The sequence below is a fragment of the Paralichthys olivaceus genome, chromosome 1, assembly GCF_024713975.1.
Source record: "Paralichthys olivaceus isolate ysfri-2021 chromosome 1, ASM2471397v2, whole genome shotgun sequence".
NCBI classification, from domain to species: Eukaryota; Metazoa; Chordata; class Actinopteri; order Pleuronectiformes; family Paralichthyidae; genus Paralichthys; species Paralichthys olivaceus.
The window spans coordinates 3602642-3622409 of NC_091093.1; the positions used below are offsets into that span (position 1 = coordinate 3602642).

General features: G+C 40.6%; 1 protein-coding gene across 1 annotated transcript in view; it reads right to left on the bottom strand.

The window, feature by feature from the left end:
- Window positions 1–472: 472 nt before the first annotated feature.
- Window positions 473–19768, bottom strand: part of chsy1 (chondroitin sulfate synthase 1) — a 55789-nt gene continuing 36493 nt past the window's right edge. The window contains exon 3 of the mRNA XM_020080250.2: window positions 473–3626. Coding sequence (XP_019935809.1) covers window positions 2034–3626 — 1593 coding nt within the window. The 3' untranslated portion in view covers window positions 473–2033. The remainder of the gene's footprint in view (window positions 3627–19768) is intronic.

Genomic DNA, 19768 nt, shown 5'->3' on the forward strand with positions numbered 1-19768 from the left:
TTAAAACAACAGGAAAATATTTGATATTTGATCTGGCCAATTGCTCAATTAATTCTTTTTGTTTAATCATTTCTTTAATAGCTTAACTGCCTCCCCTGGTATATTTGTTACGTTATATATATTTTCAACATTTCAGTCCAGTGTTTTGTTTTTACTTTCAGCCGTGTCTATTTTGTTGTTACTTTCTCTGTGGAACTAATGATAGAATACTGCCTTTGTTAGGTGTGATTCTGTTTAACAGGAAACCTTACATGAACTGTAGGGTTGGGTTTGATACTGTAATTATACTCCATATGTTATAAATAAAGTTGGTTAAAAAAAGCCAAGTGCAATTGCATTCTCTTAGCACTGTGGTTTTCATTGCTGTCTGTATGAACTCTCCTTCACATTATTCTTTTTTTGTTTGTGACCATCATCCTGGCAGGTGATAACTGAGAATGAAAAAAAAAAATTACCACAAAAGCAGCCGATGTTGATACTTTTCTCCCCATTTTATTTCTTAAATAGAAAACATTGTCCAGTGGGACAGGGTTGAAAGAACAAATATTACAAAAGTCAAAGAAAAAAACAAAATAAGATGACAGCACAGTCATTGATCCTGTTACTTCAGTCTTAAAAATCAGCCTTTCTTCTTGTTGTAATGCTGAAAAAGGAGCATTGACCTGATGGAGTGCTACAACGTACAGTACCTGCCCGTAAGCAACGCAGGCACGAACGGGACAGTGAATCAGGTCTGTCACAAGGAAAAGTTACCACCCTCATACCTGCAACACAGCACCAGACCGTGGGATTTGTATATTGCAGCTCATGGAATCAGCTCTGACGTTACACCTTTGTAGACTGGGACCAGCCACAACACATCTTTTTTATTATTATTCAAAAATAAAATAAAAAGTCATTTATATAGAGAGACAGCGATGTGTGACATGAGCTGGCCAACCAGAGTGCTGCTCCCATTTTAACCCACTGGATTAAAGGACAGACTGGTTCCCGCTTCAGCCATCAAAAGGGCCTGGGCAAGTTAGAGCTTTTGTTTACTCTCCATTATACAGCCAGTTTCATGTTTGTGCCTGCAAAACACCACCCAGCCGCCCACACTCACACAGACGCACACACACACAAACACATGCACACACAGGCAACATGACACCTAAAGCAAACTGTGCAAAAACTCTTTGGTGATGATGAGTTTAGGAAAAGGAACATGAAATAAAAAACTATCCCACAGCTGACATGGTTATACAATCTTTCGAATATACATATTTAAACAGTCAGAGAGTAGAAAATGGAGCCCGCAAAATTCAATAAATTAGACAGCAAAAGATGAATTGTAGATATCAAATCCAGCAGTTGGGTTCACAGAAATTAATAATAAAGAAAAATACAAAAACAGTAACAGTGTTATGTTGTATTATCGAAACTTTAAAAGCAGATGGAAGAGAAAACCATTGTAAATCAAAGGAATCGAATAAAATGGCCCTTAGTAATAACTCACATAGCTGTAATTGGACTTTTCATTGATGAAATGTTTGGAGTCAGTCTTTTGTAAACATTCACAATCAAGAGTTGAGTCATTTTTTCGAGCACTGCTGGTCTGAAAGTTCATGGACACACGTTCATCTGTTTTTCTGCAAACAAGAAACAATGGAATATTTATCGCCCTGGCAGTGCACTTCACTGAGGTACACATTGATGAGCCCTGCCTCCGCTTCTCCCATTGCCCTGACAGATAACATGTAACAGGCTGGAAGAGCCTCTGGCCCCCTGTGTAATCAGGCTCATACAAGAATATCAGTTAATATTCCTTCAATCAACAATCAAAGCCTGTGTTCCATACAAGGGCCCAGACTCCCTCTATGAATTGTTCGTTGTGGCGTTTCTGTTCATTTTCTTAAAAAAAAAAAATTCAAAAGATGTCCATGTTAAGTCTTTCCATTTCAGTAAAAAATAAATTAGGTAGTGAAAACACCACTAAGAAGAGGAGGACATCAGCACAGAGAATATTCACCATCAGTTTATAGGACTCTTATTCTTCACACAGTCCTAACTGAGCCGTTATTGCTGGCCAGTCTCCTGAAGCTGAGGTCGTTCTTGTCCAGCCAGAGTTCTGCCAGCTGCTGGGTGGAGCCGTGTGATGAGGCTTTGGAGCCCAGGCACATCTTATATTGCTTCGCCTCCAAGTTGGGGTCACATACAACCGGGTGGTGGACGTGTACTATCCCTGTGTCTGTACTTCTGAACAACTTAATCCCTGACTGGACAAATTTGTTAAAAAGGTCCACGTCCTCCAATCCCCACCCCTGTATGGAGGTATCAAAGCCTCCTGCTTTGACCAAGTCTCCCTTGTAGACGCAAACGATCCCAAAGCCGTAGTTCCTCCACAGGCCTGTCTTGGATGTGAAGACGTAGTGGTTGTTGCTGGGGACCTTTCCAGCATACACCACTTTAGGGTCGTACTGGCTGAAGATGATGGGGAAGTAGGTCTGCTCGCCCAGGGCGGTGTTGGCCCGACATCGCTTGAGGAAGTCGCTGGTGAAGAGCAGGTCCACATCACAGTAGAAGAGCAGCGAATCATTGGAGAAATGTAAGGAACCCACTTCCAAAGCCAGAGCCCTAGAAAAAGAGCCGGTTACAGGTTTTATCTCCATCTCGGCTCGGGGATACTTCATGTGATACTCCCTCATGAGCTCCACCTGCTTCACCCGCTCTGTGTTGTTGTCTGTGCTGAAGAGCAGAATCAGTAGCTTGACGTTCTGGTTGGGGATCAGGCAAACTCTTTCAAAGTTGGCCATGAAGCGTACAAAGATGTCATAACGTCCCGACAGAGGTACCAAGATGCTCACTTTCTTCTCTTTTGGTTCCCTCTGGTCCTGGCCAGAAGTGGCAAGTTTAAAGGGCACCAGCATTTTGAGGGAATTGGACAGAAATGAGAGGGAGTCTGAGTCCTTGTTAATGTGGCTGGCCAGAGCTCTGGCATCCATCTCCTCCTCCTCTCTGAACTGGATCTGGCTGAAGGTCTGCTGCAGGTAGGCGTGCCTCCTCACAGGAACAGTCATGGTCTTTCCTTTGTGCTTCTTGTACAACAGCAGCAGATCTAGCACATACTCTGCCCCATACAAGGGGTTGACCCTCCGGTAGCCATACTGGATTTCTTTGAAATCAATGACCCGGCCCCGTGTCTTGGCATTGGCGTTGATCATCTCCATCACTTGCATGATGATGTCGTCCAGGGCCTGTCTTTGGGAGGAATCCATCCCACGGCGTGGTGGCTGACCATCAGATGCTGAGTACAAGTACTTCCCTGTCAGGAACTCCCACTCCAAAACCTCCTCTCTTTGTCGTGGGTGGAAGCGCATAAATGAGGGCGGCATGCCGAGCTGGAGGTCATCTCTGCTGGGCTCAGCTGCTCCGTAGCGTCCCATCTGGACGATCTCCCTGTGGAGCTCAATGGTTCGGTGGCGCAGGTCTGCAATCTTGCGGCTGAGCATGTAGCTGTGTAAGCGATACTGGTAGGGAGGGTTCTTGTTGGGGTGGAGGGTGATGGCGCGATGGATCTTGCTGTTGTGGAGATCTCGTATGTAACCCTTCTTGTTTGGTTCATAGTTCTCATAGAACAGCTGCTGCATCTGTGGAGACAGGGGACACTAGTGTTAGCTTCATGTACATTTGGAACAATGGAGGTTCAAGATGTTTTTGTGCAGTCAGCCCGAACAGCTTTGAACATACTTCATGACATTTCATAAAGACTCTATATTTTCATCTTGGCCTTTGCTCCCCCTTCCTCTTTGTGTTGCTGTCAGAACTTGAGTCAGTGATGGATATGCTAGGTGTCTTAAAGTGCAATAAAGTAAGGAAGTAAGGAAGGAAGGCAACATGAACAACTTATTAAACAACCACAATATCAACTTGCACAAACGCAACCAATTTGCCTGCAGGCAAAACTCTCTTCATCCATAGCTGGTTTGTATTGCACACTCATTTAGCATGTCAGATCAAGCTGCTACATGAACAAGTGAAATTTGTAAGAATCACATGGCTTTTCTTCATAAAATGAGCTGAATTCTTGTCAACTTTGAGCCTGAGATCGATCCATCCCTGCTAACCTGTCCAGTCTCTTCACATCAGCAGCAGGAGGGAGGAAAGAGAAAAGGATGAATGATGACACAAGGCTGTTGGCCACCTTACTGTAAAACACTCACACATTCTCTTCTGAATGGACTTAAGTGTCTTAAGGGTAACCCCTCATTATTCTAACAGTGTTAAAAAAGATTACTTATACAGGCTTTTCAACAGGGAGGTAGTAGCATTTATTTACATTATTGAAGAAAAAAAACTAAGGTTATTACAATCAAATTAAAAAAAAAGTATATATTCCATAACCTTATGGTGTTGAAGAAACTCTAAAATGTATTCTCCTCTTTAAAATGTTTGCATTTGTGGGATCAGTTATTGTTATCTGGCCTGGAATTCCATATCAGTGCATCTCTAACCTAACACAATGCACAATGTGGGCTTATGTGCATGTAAACAACATGCTAACTAATATTCTCATGTATTCTGCTGATGTAAACTCTAAATTAAGAGTGTGTTGGACAGCACTCACTGCAGGCGGATGCTGACAACAAGTGAGTGTGTGAGTGTTTACGGCTGACCGGCTGGAGCTTCACAAACCTACTGTTCCTCAAATTGCAGGAGGCTGAAAGTGTGAACACAGGGACAGCTGTTTGGGAGCTGCTGGCAGGATCTAAACAGTGGTCAAGAATGCAGGGTTTGTGTCGTTGCCTCCAAATGAAGGGAGCATCAGAACGGCTGCAGCCCCTAGAGAGTCTAATTTGAGAGGAAGGTTCTGGAATGCAGCCACAAGCCTGATCCCCAGGGAAAAGCAATACGAGGAATAAGACAGGACGTGCCTAAGAGCTATGGAAAATGATACCTGAAGCCGAATAGGATTGCAGGAACTGCCAGAGTAACTCTTTGCTTTTCCATGGCTTAAACCTGTGTCCCTCTGTACCTGTGGGACGCCAGCCTGCCAGTCAAAACACACTGTAACCTTGTCATTGATGGAAGTCACTGAGCTGAGCTGTGCCTACAGAGGTGAGGGGGTCAGCCTTAACTTCAAAAACCAGGCTACAGCATGTGCATAACTATCAACAATCCCACTGTGGTATTCCTTTCAACAGAAACCTGCAGGTTTATCAGACAGTATCTGTGTGGACACATTTTTAGTCAAGGAATACACAACTTTTGGCAGCGTCATCTATCTGATAGAGTCAGATAGCATTTTGTCATTCACACATGACTTTTATATCAATGCTGCTCATGGCTTCATCCAGATATGATTTATAGAAAGAGCTGCCTGCTGCCGTGCTATTTGGCATTTGATGTTAATGTTATGATGGTGAAGAAAAAGAGGTTCTTTTTTTCTGACTTCATAGGCTGTATCACTGATGGATTTTTAAATTTTAACAATGAAGTCAGGGGAGCCTTGAGTGCGTGGGAATCCTCTCACCATTTGTCACATTTCTTTATAGCAACTTCTGCTGCCTTTTAGATTATCTGACACAAGCACTGAATGAGGGGAAAATACTGTAGTTTAGGACTTAATACCTGTTTGCTCAAGTGCTGTAAGTATGTAAATTACTTTGCTGTATATTCATATATTCATTCAAGCAGCTGCTATGGGAATACACCCTGAAAATATATAGACTGTTGGATTATTACTGTGCTTGTGCGAGGGATGTGAATTTTTTCACTGATCTGACTAGTTTGCAATTTTTCGAGGTTAATTCAACTGATACTGAGCATAACAGAAAATGATTGAGATAATAATTGGTGATAAACAGTAGTAGAAGTATTCATTAACTCTAAAGATAATATCATTTGAAAACGTGTCACACATTTGTTCGTTCGTTTGTGCAAGTTTAACCTTGTGCTGCTGCATTCTTTACGTTTATCTGATGCCTTTCACATGTGCTTCCAGCTGCTGCCTGCCTCCGCCTGAATTTCTTTTATTCATATGACAAAGGTTGACAGTGTTTCTGTGCCCTTCCCACAGTATTTTCCCAGGCAGTGCAGCTGATAGTGATGCGGGGGAGGCGCTATGTGCCGGTTCAGACTGTATCCAGCAGGTTAACACCAGTGGTCATCAGCTGACACCCAACTGGGAAGGATGTTTATCTCCCTCCTGTGGCTTAGCCGTCGTTAGCAAGCCTCCTAATTATATGACCTCCACATCTGCGGTCACCGCTGCAGCCTAAGACTCATTAGCACAATTTCTTCACAGTCATTCACCTCACCACAGAAACTAAAATGGTTCTCTAACAAAAGAAAGACAAAGGTAAGTAACAAGTTGGAAGCTGGAGCCTGGGGTGATAAGCAGAATGGCTACTTTAAGATCTCAACCTCAGAACTGAACTCACTTTTAATAAGCACTGTATAATGAATTATATTTGAGTCAACCATGGACAGAATCAGGAAGGACCCCAGACACTGCAGATCTACATGTGTTTTCAGTTTGGTAATAAAATAATCCACCACCATATGTCTCCACTACCCTATTACGTAAACCATTCTTTTAACTGAGTCAATACAAACACAATAATCAAAACAAGCAGGAGAAACAGTATTATCAAACCAATAACACAGCAAATGACAAAGTTATCTGAAGTGAAGGGACAAGCCAAACCAATGAACACAACAAGAGTCTGTGCTGTGATTACTTTGGTGAAATGATACCATTATCCTGCAGGGGTTCAGGCCCTAAATAAACACTGCTTCACACCATAAACACATGCATTGAAACTCATTCTCTACAGAGAATCGCTCCTCAGTCTGGCAACCCTCAAGACTCACTCAGGACAACCTGCTGGAGGAAACCAAAAACCAGAGACCATCTTGCTTTACTATTTAATACATATTAGACACAGGAAAGATGATCTGTGACTGGGATTGGCTCCCTGAGTACTTCCTCGCCACTGTTAAGTTCAACTTCAAAGTTTTCTTTCAATGTACTCCTCAGTATTCAAGTAAGATGTGCCACAACAACTACATAACAGAATTCTGAGTGTGCTGCCTGGGTGTTTTCTTACTAATGGAGTCCACAAACTTTAAAAAAAATCTATTATCTATCCAAGTCTTAAGTGCTCTAACTGTCATTCACATGCAATACAAGGTGAGAGTTGTTATTCCTCCAACTTAATAACACTTTTAGTGTATTGCCAAGTATAGAAAAAGACTTGCTTGGTGGGATCAATGAAAAAGTCTCAATCGATTTGTCTCAAAATTACATTATGTTGTCATTAAGTGACAGAATGAATGTCTTGAATGTTTACCTTTACTTGTAATGTCCAGGCACTCCAATAATCTCAGACATCCAGATCTGTTTACGGGGAATGGTTAGTACCACTCAGCCTGTGAAAACACTTGTGTAATATCTTTGTTGGAGGACTTTTGACCCTGATGATGTTATTGTGATGTCATCAGGGTTATATTTGGCTTGTGTGTCAGGACAACACATTTATAACAGAATGCTTGCTATATTTGGTTTCTAAAAGACAAGATTAAAAATTACGGATATTCCGAGTGTGTTTCTTTGTCTGCAAAAAAGAAAAAAATGTGTACATCAAGAACAAGCAGTGTTCAGCCAGTGTTATATGATGCTGCGGTCAGACTGGCAGACACCCACCAACACAACAGACGATGTGCATGTGTGCATGTACATACTGTTGCAGTTAGGGGGGTATGTAAGAGCAGTGGAATTGAAGCCTAAGGCTCAGTGCAAGCAGAGGGTGAGAGCAGAAGAGCAGCATGGCTGCCACTCTGGCTGGGTTTAATCTGCGGGACAATAGGCTGTGCCTGCCTCTGAACGGGCCATGCAAATCTAATTGGAGACAGCATTATACTGCTGTAATTTGTAGCTCTGTAAACGACGGTGGTCTGTCCAAACTAATTTCTCAACTCAAGGAAAAGCTTTTACACATGAGGCAGCTCAACAATAGGTCTGGTATTGATCTGTCTGATGGGATGAGGTTGTACAACCAACAGCATCATGACACCAGATGACTTCATCACCATTAGCCATGTTACCTATGGACTGGTGGTGAGTGAGACTGTACAGTCCACAGAGAGCTGTTCATTTAGACTGTCAAGCTGAGCTCTACATCAAAATCAGAAGTGCACCAAATCAAATCTGAATGTACAGATTCTTGGTAGTACATGAATAAACTGATCATGCTAATGTGGCGACAGCGTAGGGGAATGAAAGAAAATAAATGGTTCTGCTGGCTGAGAGTAGAACCAGGGACCTAGAGGCAGAGGTGTACCTAACCAATAGGCAAAGGTCGGCAATTGCCCCGAAATACCAGGGGCCCCATAAAACACCTGATAAACTTATGGTGAAGATTTATTTTTTACTTTTCGTTATTTAATCATTCCATACCATACCCTAAAATGGCATCAGAATGCCTATAATTTATTAGTAACTAGTGTCTCAGCAACCCCCCTCAGTCCCCTCTACAATGGACTATTCCATGAGCATGTCCATGGAAGTGATTCAGGGTGTAAACAGACTGATGAGAAGTGCTGTGTCAGTTCACACTTAAAAAGAACTAATTCAGTTCATACAGATGAAAATGAACGAGTTCACGTTCATTTGTTCTGTTTTTTATTGTGATGATTTAGATCATGTGTTTAGTTATTAATCAATGGTGTCATCATGAATCATGAATCTGTCACTCCGATCACTTAAACACTGAGTCCTGACTGTGTGTGTGTCAAGTGTCAAGTTGCACTAAGCACACACATTATCAAATCAAATCAAATCAAATCAAATTTTATTTGTATAGCCCAAATTCACAAAACACATTTTGCCTCAGAGGGCTTTACAATCTGTACAGGGAGTGATACCCTCTGTCCTTAGACCCTCGGTTCGAGTGAGGAAAAACTTGCCCACACACAAAAAAAAACCTTTAACAGGGAAAAAAAGGTGGACACATTATGTGGATGACTCATTTTTCATGATGTTTAAATGCAGCCTGTTAAACTCTGGAATCAAACAAACACTAAGTTACTTCATGTACTGATCAGGTGATAGTGATGAGTGTTTATTACTTCAAGTGAGAGCAGGTCAGAGTGGAGATGACAGATCTTCTCAGCGTACCCATGTAGAGCAAATGACTGAGTGAATGTGGCCCCACAATGAAAAGGTGTGATGTGGGAGGATGTTAGGAAGTTAAGAAAGGTTTGACTTAAATGTTCTAAAAGTAGAAGCATTAACCAGTCATGATCAGTTTGATTCCCTTATGACACATGGCAGTGCAACATGAAATAAATGATGAAGAATAGAGCTTCATGGTGTGTACAGTATATTTGTGCTTCTTCTTTGCAAACCCTCGTTAAAAAAATTCTGTTCTCTTAAACTGCATGGTTTTAGCACAAAGCAATTACAGACTTTATTTACTTTAGAACTGTTCCAAATGTTGTTTTCATGTCTGTTTGTGTTAAACTACAAAATGTATTTTTATATGTTCAGTGACATTTTGTAACACAAACAAGAGATCTTGTGGTTCTAGGCTTTAATTTCACAGAAATGCTTTAGTTGTCCAGTAATTTTAAAGACAGCGTGGCCAATCCGGTTTAAATCGTGGAATAAACAAGCAGGGTCAAATTATTTTGAAATAGATGGAGAAATCTAATGTCTATTAAAAGACAGCGTAAAGCCTACGGTGAGAAGAGAGATTTTGTTGAAATGATTGTGGGCAGTATGAGAATAGAGGAGATATTGGAGGCTGAGGCCTGAATTTGATGAACCAAACCAAACAAAATAAAAACATGGTGCAGTTCGAACAGACCTAGGTCAGGATATTGGAAAGACAACAGGCAAGATATGAGAGCACAAATCAAGTGTCTCACACTGAGAGATTCAATGTAACTGGCCAGAAGGTAAAAATATTTTTTTATTATTTTGAACTGAAAATATTTGTATCTCCTCTGAGATTCAGAAAGCTGCAGCTTCTGATTTCCCTTCATTCAGCACAAAAATACAAAAAACGTCGTAGAGAAATGCAATTGTTTCATTCCCAGTATGCTTATGAAAACCTACATTACTTCCCTGTTTTGTAGTTGGTATAAATAAAAAAAAAAAACATACTGACAGATGGTTTTCTTTTCCAAATCTCTTTTTTAAAACAAAGCCGCGGTGTGGGCAGGCAGGTTGTGGTGATGTTCAAGAGAAATGCCGTTAGGGATATGACACAAGCACTGACATGTTCCTGTCAGTTCACTGCAGCACAACCACAGGTATACACTTACTCACTTTATCGAACATCCTGCAGCACTACACTGCCTGAACTGCACCCATCTACCTCTCCATTCTCTGTGTTGCTTTGTCTGTTCCAGTTTAGATGTGCTGCTGGTGACTGCTGCTGGTGACTACTGCTGTTGACCGGCAGCATAATAAAATAGCCCAGAGGAAAATCACAGTGTTGAGTAGCACAAGTTCTCAGAGGAAAACATCGTTATTGTTTTATGTTAGTGTATAAAACCTTTGACAGCTGAATTTACTATTGATTTCCTTCTCTCCGCAGTCATGTTGGATCACCACTGGTCGCGAAGATTCAACCCCTTGGCAGTGATCCCCAGTTTATAGACCAGCTGGAGAAATGTCTTCCGGGAAACTGAGTAACACCACCCCCTCCTCCAACAGATATACACTCCACTGTTTCTTAACTGGCAAACCTCTGTTTATTTTAAGTGAGGGATTGTTTCCTGTACCTTAACCCTCAACTTTCCCAGTTATGTGTGTTGCGTATGTAGGAATTTAGATCTTAAATTATGTAGTGATTTAACAAATGTAATTTAGATCATTTGGCCTATAAATGTATCAGACTGCAGCCTAAGACTTTTAAACATTAACCTTTGTACATTATATTCGCTACATTAAGATGTTAAGACTGTAAGATATTGTATGTTGTGTTAGTTAATGTAACGGATGTGTGCCTTGTATGAAGACTCACAGAGACGTTACAACAGTCTGGGTAGCCAGGGACTTAAACAAAAAACGACTCAGGGTCTTTTTCAAAACCTTTCAGTGGAAGACCGGGGATATTGAATTTTCTTTCTCATCAACTTATGCTCAGTGACCAAAAACAATTCATTAAGTACATAAGTACTATGTCTGTATCAAAAGCCAGATATGTCCAATGGTTGCCCAGAGACTATTAAAAACAAATAGGCCAAAATGTTGCACTGGGGGACATGATTTTTCATTAAATTCTAAATGTCCATCTCATTTGGCTGATATCAGTGGCCAGCCCTTTTAGGAAACCATATGTATGAGGCAATTTCAGGTAGTTATATCTTATCTTAAACAAATCAAGGTCTGGGCTCAGTACCAACGACAGTTTAGGGAAAATATTCAGAGACTAATATATTGACGGATTCTGTTTATCCTTGAGAACTGATGGTACTACAAAGATGTAGACTTGTTCTCCAAATGAGGGGGTACCCCCTGAAAGTCGTCAAGTCTGCTAGATGAAGATGTCTGTACAAATGTTAGTACCTGCAGCTGTACACCAGGAACCAGGGTCAGTCTGAGAGTAACTTAGTATTACATTGTCTCTTTTTATATCTAGTGTCTGCAGAAAAGCTTGCACATTTGCAATCCGTCAATGTAGTTCAGAGGGATAACTTGACTTGTTTAATATAATGTGAGAACATCACTGTCACTCTGAACATCCTGCCAAACCCTGTTCAAACATCTGGCAGTTTAATACAGCTTTGTCTGATAGTCTATATGAAAATAAATCAGATATCAGACTGTGATGACTTCGGTCAGGTGAGGTGTTGTAAATCACAATAAGATTATGACCACCTCGATAGAGCACTGCCGCTGGATATGAGCTGTTACTACTCCACCATGCTCAGAGCACCAATAAAAGGAAAATATGAACAGACCATTTGGTTTGTGTTCACTGAGATTTGGACAGTGATGTTTCATGTACAGCTGATTGAAAGAAATATGATCCTGAATCCTCAATTATGTTAAGAGCAGTATGTGAGAAAGGTTTGACTTAATGTAAATTATCTGACAAGTAGGAGCATCAACCAGTCATGATCATTTTGATTCCCTTATGACACAGAAGGTTTTCCATGGCAGTGCAACGTGAAGAATAGAGCTTCATGGTGTGTGCAGTATATCTGTGCTTCTTCTCAGCAAAGCCTTATTTAAAAACTGTTATAACTCCACCATGCTGAGAGCACCAATAAACAGGGAAATATAAACAGACCATTTGGTTTGTGTTCACTAAGATTTGGAAAGAACTGGGTGACAGGAAGGAGTAAAGGCCCTTTGTTCCCTCAGCTAGTCCCTCTGTCCAGATGCCTCAGGCTGAAGAGGGGTCGAAAGATAAGCTTGGTTACTTAACGCACTTACAGAGGAGAGTGAAGTTAAAAAAGGGGAAAAAAGAGTTTTGATAAAGTGTATGAAGTCTTAGTTTTTAAAAATAAGATTTATCTCAAATTCTGACTCTGTTGGACTTTCTCTCTGAATTGACTTCGATGTCTGACAGAAAACACAAGCAAATGAGAATAACTGTATCTTAAACTCTGCTGCATTACAACACAGTTGACTGCAGAGAGGAACAGAAGAGAGGTTTAATGTGAGTGTATCACGCAGCAACTTTGGTATGACATTTTGACATTTGATCTGGGATTCACTAGTAACACCAAACTATTTCTTCCTTACATTAGACATAGACTGATAAGAAAACAAAAGCAGCTATATAAAGAATTCAGCTGTATAAAAACACAATACAGATAATCAGTGAGGGGACGAACAGTTTGACTGACTGATGCTTAAAGTACTTTCAAGACCTTTTTAGAATGATGGTGTTTTTTTCTCATTCTGGATTATATTCAATTTCAGCCTCACATAAAATTCAAGTAAAATGATTTATCATAACAACTGCAAAAAAAGCAGTCCTTTAACTTCCGTTATTTGAAAAGTAGATGTGTGTTTGTGCACATAAATCAGTTGAATCCAATAGAGGCTGCTTACTTTATTTGTCAGAATCATGTTTTTGTAAAGACCTAAACTCTCACACTAATGACTCAGACATCCACCGAATCTTTTTTGATTGTTAAAATAAACAGTAGGCAGGAAAAAGGTTAATGACAACAGCCATAATCTTATTTCAAGAGAAAACCAAATGTCTGCTGTGAAAAGGAGGAAGTTTTAAAGATTTGGATTCCTCCAGCTACTCCCCCAGATCTCCCCTGCAGCAAAAGATAAGATTTCCGAGAAAAACAGAGCCTACGGATGTGAATTTTCTCTGATTGTGCTGAGTGTTTTTCATTATGACTTGAACTTTATCTCTTTCAAATCATGGAAAACAGAGGGTTGTACAATTGTCATTTTTCATAATTACAAAATATTACATAAAAATGATACGTTTGTCTGCAGCAAAAATGTGGCTCTCCTGAACAAAGGTTTCTTTTTCTCCAGCTCCTGTTTGTTGACAGATTGTTGAAAAATTGCCCATTATTACAAGTTCATTGCAGGTTTCGGTTACAGATATAAGCACGGCAGATTTAGAGCCAGCATGGGACAGACAGCATAGAGCAGTGGCTCATAGATCTGGTGGGTGGACACAGACTGGGACGTGATAAGGCTTCATCCGCCCATCACAACCAAACATCCTCCCACCTGGGGGACTCATGGGGGTCCTCACCAGAAGTGAGCCTCTGGTGGCCACAGCCTCAGCCTGAAGTCTCTACTCTTTAAAGATGTAGCGAAATGAAAAATACATTTTCCAAGTTTTAGGTCTCAGTACACGGGCTAATTGTGATAATATTTCTTGTTGCATGTGCTAAATATGCATAAAAAATAACCCTTAAATTCCTCCTATCTTCCTGTAAGATTTTTGATGACTCATGTTGAGATTTGTGATTTGATTGGCACTGTCATAGTAGGCGGTGAAGGTTCATTCATTAAACTCTCCTCCTTCAGGTCTGAAAAGGCAGGGGAGGCAGGTGTGGAGGGATGTGAACAGTTCGACTGTATCATATCTGCATCTTTCAGCTCCGTATGTGCTGAATTTATTAAACCATCACATCTGCAGGATTGAAATCTCTTAAAACCTGCCCACATATTCATTTCCATGTGAAAATATGTCACATAACTGAAGTTAAAGACGCTCTGACCATCTGCTTCACTTTGACTTAAGCATAGCAGTTTCTCTTTTAATTAACTTGTGCCAGAATGGAACTTTGCTGATGGACAGACGGGTTATCAGTGTAGAACTAAGAAACAGCTGATATCACTTCAGAAACCACAACAGAGAGAAAATAAAAAACAAAGAAAGCTTATCTCTAAGGTTCCAGTGAATGATGCAGCAACATTTCACCTTACCATTACTAACATCATCTGTAAGTATAGGACACAACACCAATGTTTTAATGGTTCAGTCTGAAACTTTGTGAAGATAATGGCATTAAGACAAAGGCTCTTTTTATTCAGTGTCTACAAATTAAGACCTGATGTCAGCTGTTCACACACAAAGCTCAGACAACTGCCATAGAAGAGAAAGGAAAATCTGAAGAGCCTAAAAACTTAATTTGCCTGCCCTCAGACACAAAGCCAAGCCCCTTCTCTCGGCTACTGTAACGGCATCACATATCAAGCACACCACAAAAGCACAGGATACAACAATTTCCTCATGTCAGTTCGCATTTTTGCACTTTTTTGAAAACTAGTTTTGCTCTATGTAAAATCAGCAGCAGTCACAGCATGGAGTGAAGCCGAGTGTGTGCCTATGTTGCACACACAGGCAACTGCTCTTTTGAAAGTGCAGCCATACACACAGAATGCAGGATGAGATGTGTAGCCATTAGTTCAGACTGTTCACACTAGCATTCTGAGTGAGAAAAAAACAAAAGAGGACAACAAAACCACAATGATTTCAACAAAGCAAAAGCAGAAATAGACACTTGCTTCACTTCCGCCTAGTTAAAGCTGTATGTTTAGCTGTTAATCTGATTCCTTATTTTACATCTACTAACTGAGGAACCAGAGTTAAATGAATATTCATCATTACAAACAGGAGACTCTTACTTGCCTCTTACTAACAGTCATAATCGGTCATTATCCATTCGGCATATCAGGCACTCAACATTTCTACGGATCATCTTTGCTAATAAAGAAACTATTTCATATGTATTTTTCACATCTCTTTTTAAAGTAAGCAGTTTTGGTGATACGTTCATCATTAGTCTGTCAAACCCATCACAGATCTCAGTGTTAAACATTGTGTCACTACAGTTAAAGAAACCATGGACAAAAGAAATTAATCAAGACTCAGTTCCCGATGATATGATGGCTTTGACTATCCTTTAATAGTCAACATGCAGGTGTTTTTGTCTCCCTTTGACTGGAATACTATACAGAAGTGTATACTTCTACAAAAGACTGTGGTGGTAGTGGTGTTGAAGTCCAGGTAAAAAAGGTGAAATGAGAATAATCTAATGTTCAGTTCAGTTATCTTGTTGCTACACAGCAACAGAACTTGTGCTGTGGACACTGACACAGCATTTTATGAACAAAACCAAAATGCCCAGAGCATCCACCAAAAGATCTGTAATCGGGCCACACCATAGATCAACACAAACACCAAGAATCAAACAAACTCAAGAGGCTGACACATATTCGTCTGGTGTTTAAGAAAACAAACTAAAATTATCCTCTCAGAGATAAACACATAAAGGCAAGTCCCTGAAGGAGGAGTCATTGGCTTTGTCTTGAAATGGGTTCTTCTGGTGCTGGAGCTCTTATGCAGGACTAACACTGTTGTGGACTTAAGAGAGCAATCTGGTGTGTTGACAGTGAGAGGAGGGATAGCAGGTCCTTCAGAAAAGCCTGTCTTTAGTTTAGAGGCGGCATGAAGTGGTGGAATCTTAGGATTCAGCACAGATACATCAGTGGAGTGTGACTGGGTTAGCAGGCCAAGGGGATGAGTGTGTCCGAGTCTGCACTCAATATAGGGGACTCCACTTCCCCACCTCCACTCTCTCAATATATCCGTCCCCTAAAATTATCAGTCCACTACCAGGAGAGGCCAGGACCATCCCGTTCAGAGCTCAGGTTGTCCGGAGAATAGCTTCACTTTAGTGCGTGAAGCTCATTAAGAGGATTATCACAGATTTCACATATATGACACACAAAGAAGGGGGGGGGGGGGGGGTAGATGACAGTCAGTCGTCATGAAAAGAGGAAGGCAGCAGCTGACATTCATTAATGTCTGTGTGCCTGCGGAGGAGCTGACCATGGGAGGATCCGCAGTATGAACTGCTTTCTAACATCAAAGCAAAAGGGCTAAATTAAAACCTTCCATAAAAGCGAAGGGAAAAACTACCCAATATTGGTCACATTTTTTTTCTTCTCTCTTTTTTTTTTTTTATTGTTGAAGGTAATTATAGTCGTGTGGTGGGCAGCAGCATACTTGTGGAGTCCTGGTGGTCCATGAAGCTATCATTTAGTGAACGCCGCCCAAGGAAGCTGGAGGAAGGACGGGAACAGGGATGTGGGTGTAGAAAAGCTTGGAGACAAGTGTTTGTACTCACACATCAGTGACAGAAAGTGAATATGTTTACGTAAACCTATAATTTGCACCTCAGTCCCTGCCCTAAACAATCCCTCCATTCCAAATTCAAATATCTGACGTGAGGAAGAGCAAGAAGCAACCCTTGCTAAATATGTTGGAAGGCATGGTTACGTTTAGGAAACTCAAACTACTTGGATTACGTTTGGGAAAGATCATGGTCATGGTTAAAAGTAACAGACTGATGCTCATAAATGGAATTCGAATCGTGGTGAGTGCTCAAGTCAGACAGTTCCAGCACGCTACTTTCTCTTCAAAGAAAGTGTTCACGTGGCGATTAAGTCAAATTTGATCATTAATACTGGTCAAGTGGAGAACAGATACTTTCTACATTCGTCTACATCACACAGACCGTGGGGCTGTGTATTAGAGTGCATTATATTTTGTGAGGTGGTGAAAATATTGGAAACATCACAATGTACAGCCTGTCCCATGGAAACAAATAAACAAGAAAAGTGGAAGTTTCAATATTATTTGTTATCACAAGTTATTTTTCTGGTCATTCAGTGTATTTGCTACATGTTCTATGCACTTTTAAGGCAAGTACTGTACTGTGTAGTTTTCTACGATACAAGATTTTTATTTTTAAAAAAAATCAAAAGACATCTGGGACTTAAAGGTCCAGTGTGTAAGATTTAGGTGAAAGGGAACCTTGGCAGAGATTTAATGTAGAATAATCCTCATGATGCTTTCGTGAATTGATTTGATTATGAATTGTAGTTTTCTTTACCCTAGAAAAGGCCCTTTATATTTAAATACCTTAATATTTACATTGAGGAGGCCGCCATCTTTTTTATAGTAGTCCAGACTGGACAAACTAAACACCTAATAGGGGTGTTCAGCTGCAACATGCAATTTCAATACTAGATATCACTAAATTCTACACACTGTACCGTTAACTGACAATTCTTAAATTAGAAAAGGACCCAAATCGTAAAAATACACTTTCCTAAAATACATGACTCTCCTCTGGCTGTAAAACACCCTTTGGGACAACAACATCCATCAACATCAAATAAAGCAAAATGTCACTTGAAGGCTGGAGGTTTTCCATACAGAGTGCTTGGGCAGTTTGTTCATGTTTCCAGTGTAAATGTATTGCAACACACAGACACACACACAGACAGACACAGACAGACACAGACAGACACACACACATTCTCTCTTACAGCGAGAGCAGAGAGTTTTACATTTCCATTGTGTTTGGAGTAAAATAAGAAAAACTAGTTTACTAATATGTGAGTGTGATAGAGATAATCTAGAAGAAAAACAACACAGCAGTGCTGCCAAATGAAACTCCAAGCTGTCCCACTACTATGCACATGGCAGTGCAACAGAAGTACGAAATAATTACAGTAATTACTTGTAACTGAGACATATTCATATTTGTTAAAGAATCAAATAATTACCCAGTGTAAATAAAGTTTCCACAAAATAACACACTCATATATCACTCATATATGATGTGAAATTTGTATCTTACTGTCCCATCATGTTCTATCAGGACTGTCACTGATATTTAGACATGTAACTGATTAACAACTGAGGCTAAGGTTGTTAATAAGTTGCTATGCCATACGTTCCATGCAACAACATGCTTATCCTGAGTGTGACCTGTGGATGTGAAGAGAGTAGAGTAGTGTGGGTAATGATGAGGAGAGGAACCTTGGTAAAACGGCAGAGCTGGTGCAGTCTCTCATGGTCCAAGAGTGTTTTGTGAGTTCAGCTGAAAAATGTATACAAATGGGATCAGTCACTCCCCCCCAACCCTGCAGCCTGCCCAGGGGGGGATAGCAGGAGTGGCGTACTAATTACAACCTTGTCCCTGTTTGATCCCACCGACAGCATGGCCACCTGACCCCCAGGTAAATGGGACAACAGCTGTACACTGATGGTTATGGCTCATGGTCCAGATGTCATCACTGACACATGCAGCAGCAACTGTGTTGGATCACTCCAGATTCCTCCCAGCAGCCATGGGACAAACGCCATGCAGAAGTGTAAAGTCTTGGGAACTCCAATATCTCCACGTGTACTCAGACCTGAGTGTGACCTCTTTTCGAAACAGCTGTGTTGTGACAAGTACCATGTAGGAAATCTAATTTGTTAAGGTTGTTTCATACAGGAAGTCAGACTGAAAATGTGGTCATGATAAAGAGGAGGCAGTGGCATATTTTAATACAGTTTATCCAGAAATATGTTTGTAGCATTGCTCTCAGTTGATCACATTAAAAGACCCACTATTTGCATAACAAATATCTAGAGAGTCATTTTTGCCACTGTTGGTTTCTGAAAGTCTCTTCGACGTGCAGGTCAGAAAGAACGCAATTTGTGTGGACACTGTTACATCAGAGCCCAGGTGAAGGGCAGCAGGTTGCCTGGCAGCACCGATAGATGGATGGCTGTGGAGGGGATGGTGCTAGCACTAACTGGATTTACAGAGCTTTGTACTATCTTGATAGTGCCGACTAGGAAAAGAGCTCATAACACACACACGCATGCACCCACATGCACACACTCACGGACGGACACACACACACACAAACACACACACACACACAGGTGTAATGGTATGGAACATTCGGTACATGACTTGCGTCAGTCTGGTACACCCAGTGTTATAAGATTGACATTTTAGCTTGATATAATCTAATTATGTCTTGGCAAGTGCCCAACATTAAGTCAATTCTTTCCATCATATATATATATATATATATCCATATGCATTTTCAGTCTATATTACAGTTGATTTTGTCCACTTGATGAATGTAAATCCAATATTCACTCTCGCTTAGCTCAAGTCAAGTAAGCACATCATGGAGATGTACTGTAATGATTTATTTTCTGCTCGAGGCTGAAGCACAAATTAGCCTCAAGATCTAGACCAGACAGTTCACTTAGTGCAAAATCATCACATTATTCCTCAGATCTCTAGCAACTAAGAAATGCATTGTTTTCATAAGGAATTCTCTTTTTGCATACTTTATTGCATTGTAAAATTAATTTCATTTTGAAGCAAGAAACGATAAGATGTTGGAAAACACGAAGCAAAAGTGGGATTTCCTCTTAATGAAAAAAAAAACGTTCCTTCAAGGGTGCGCCAACACATAAAGAAT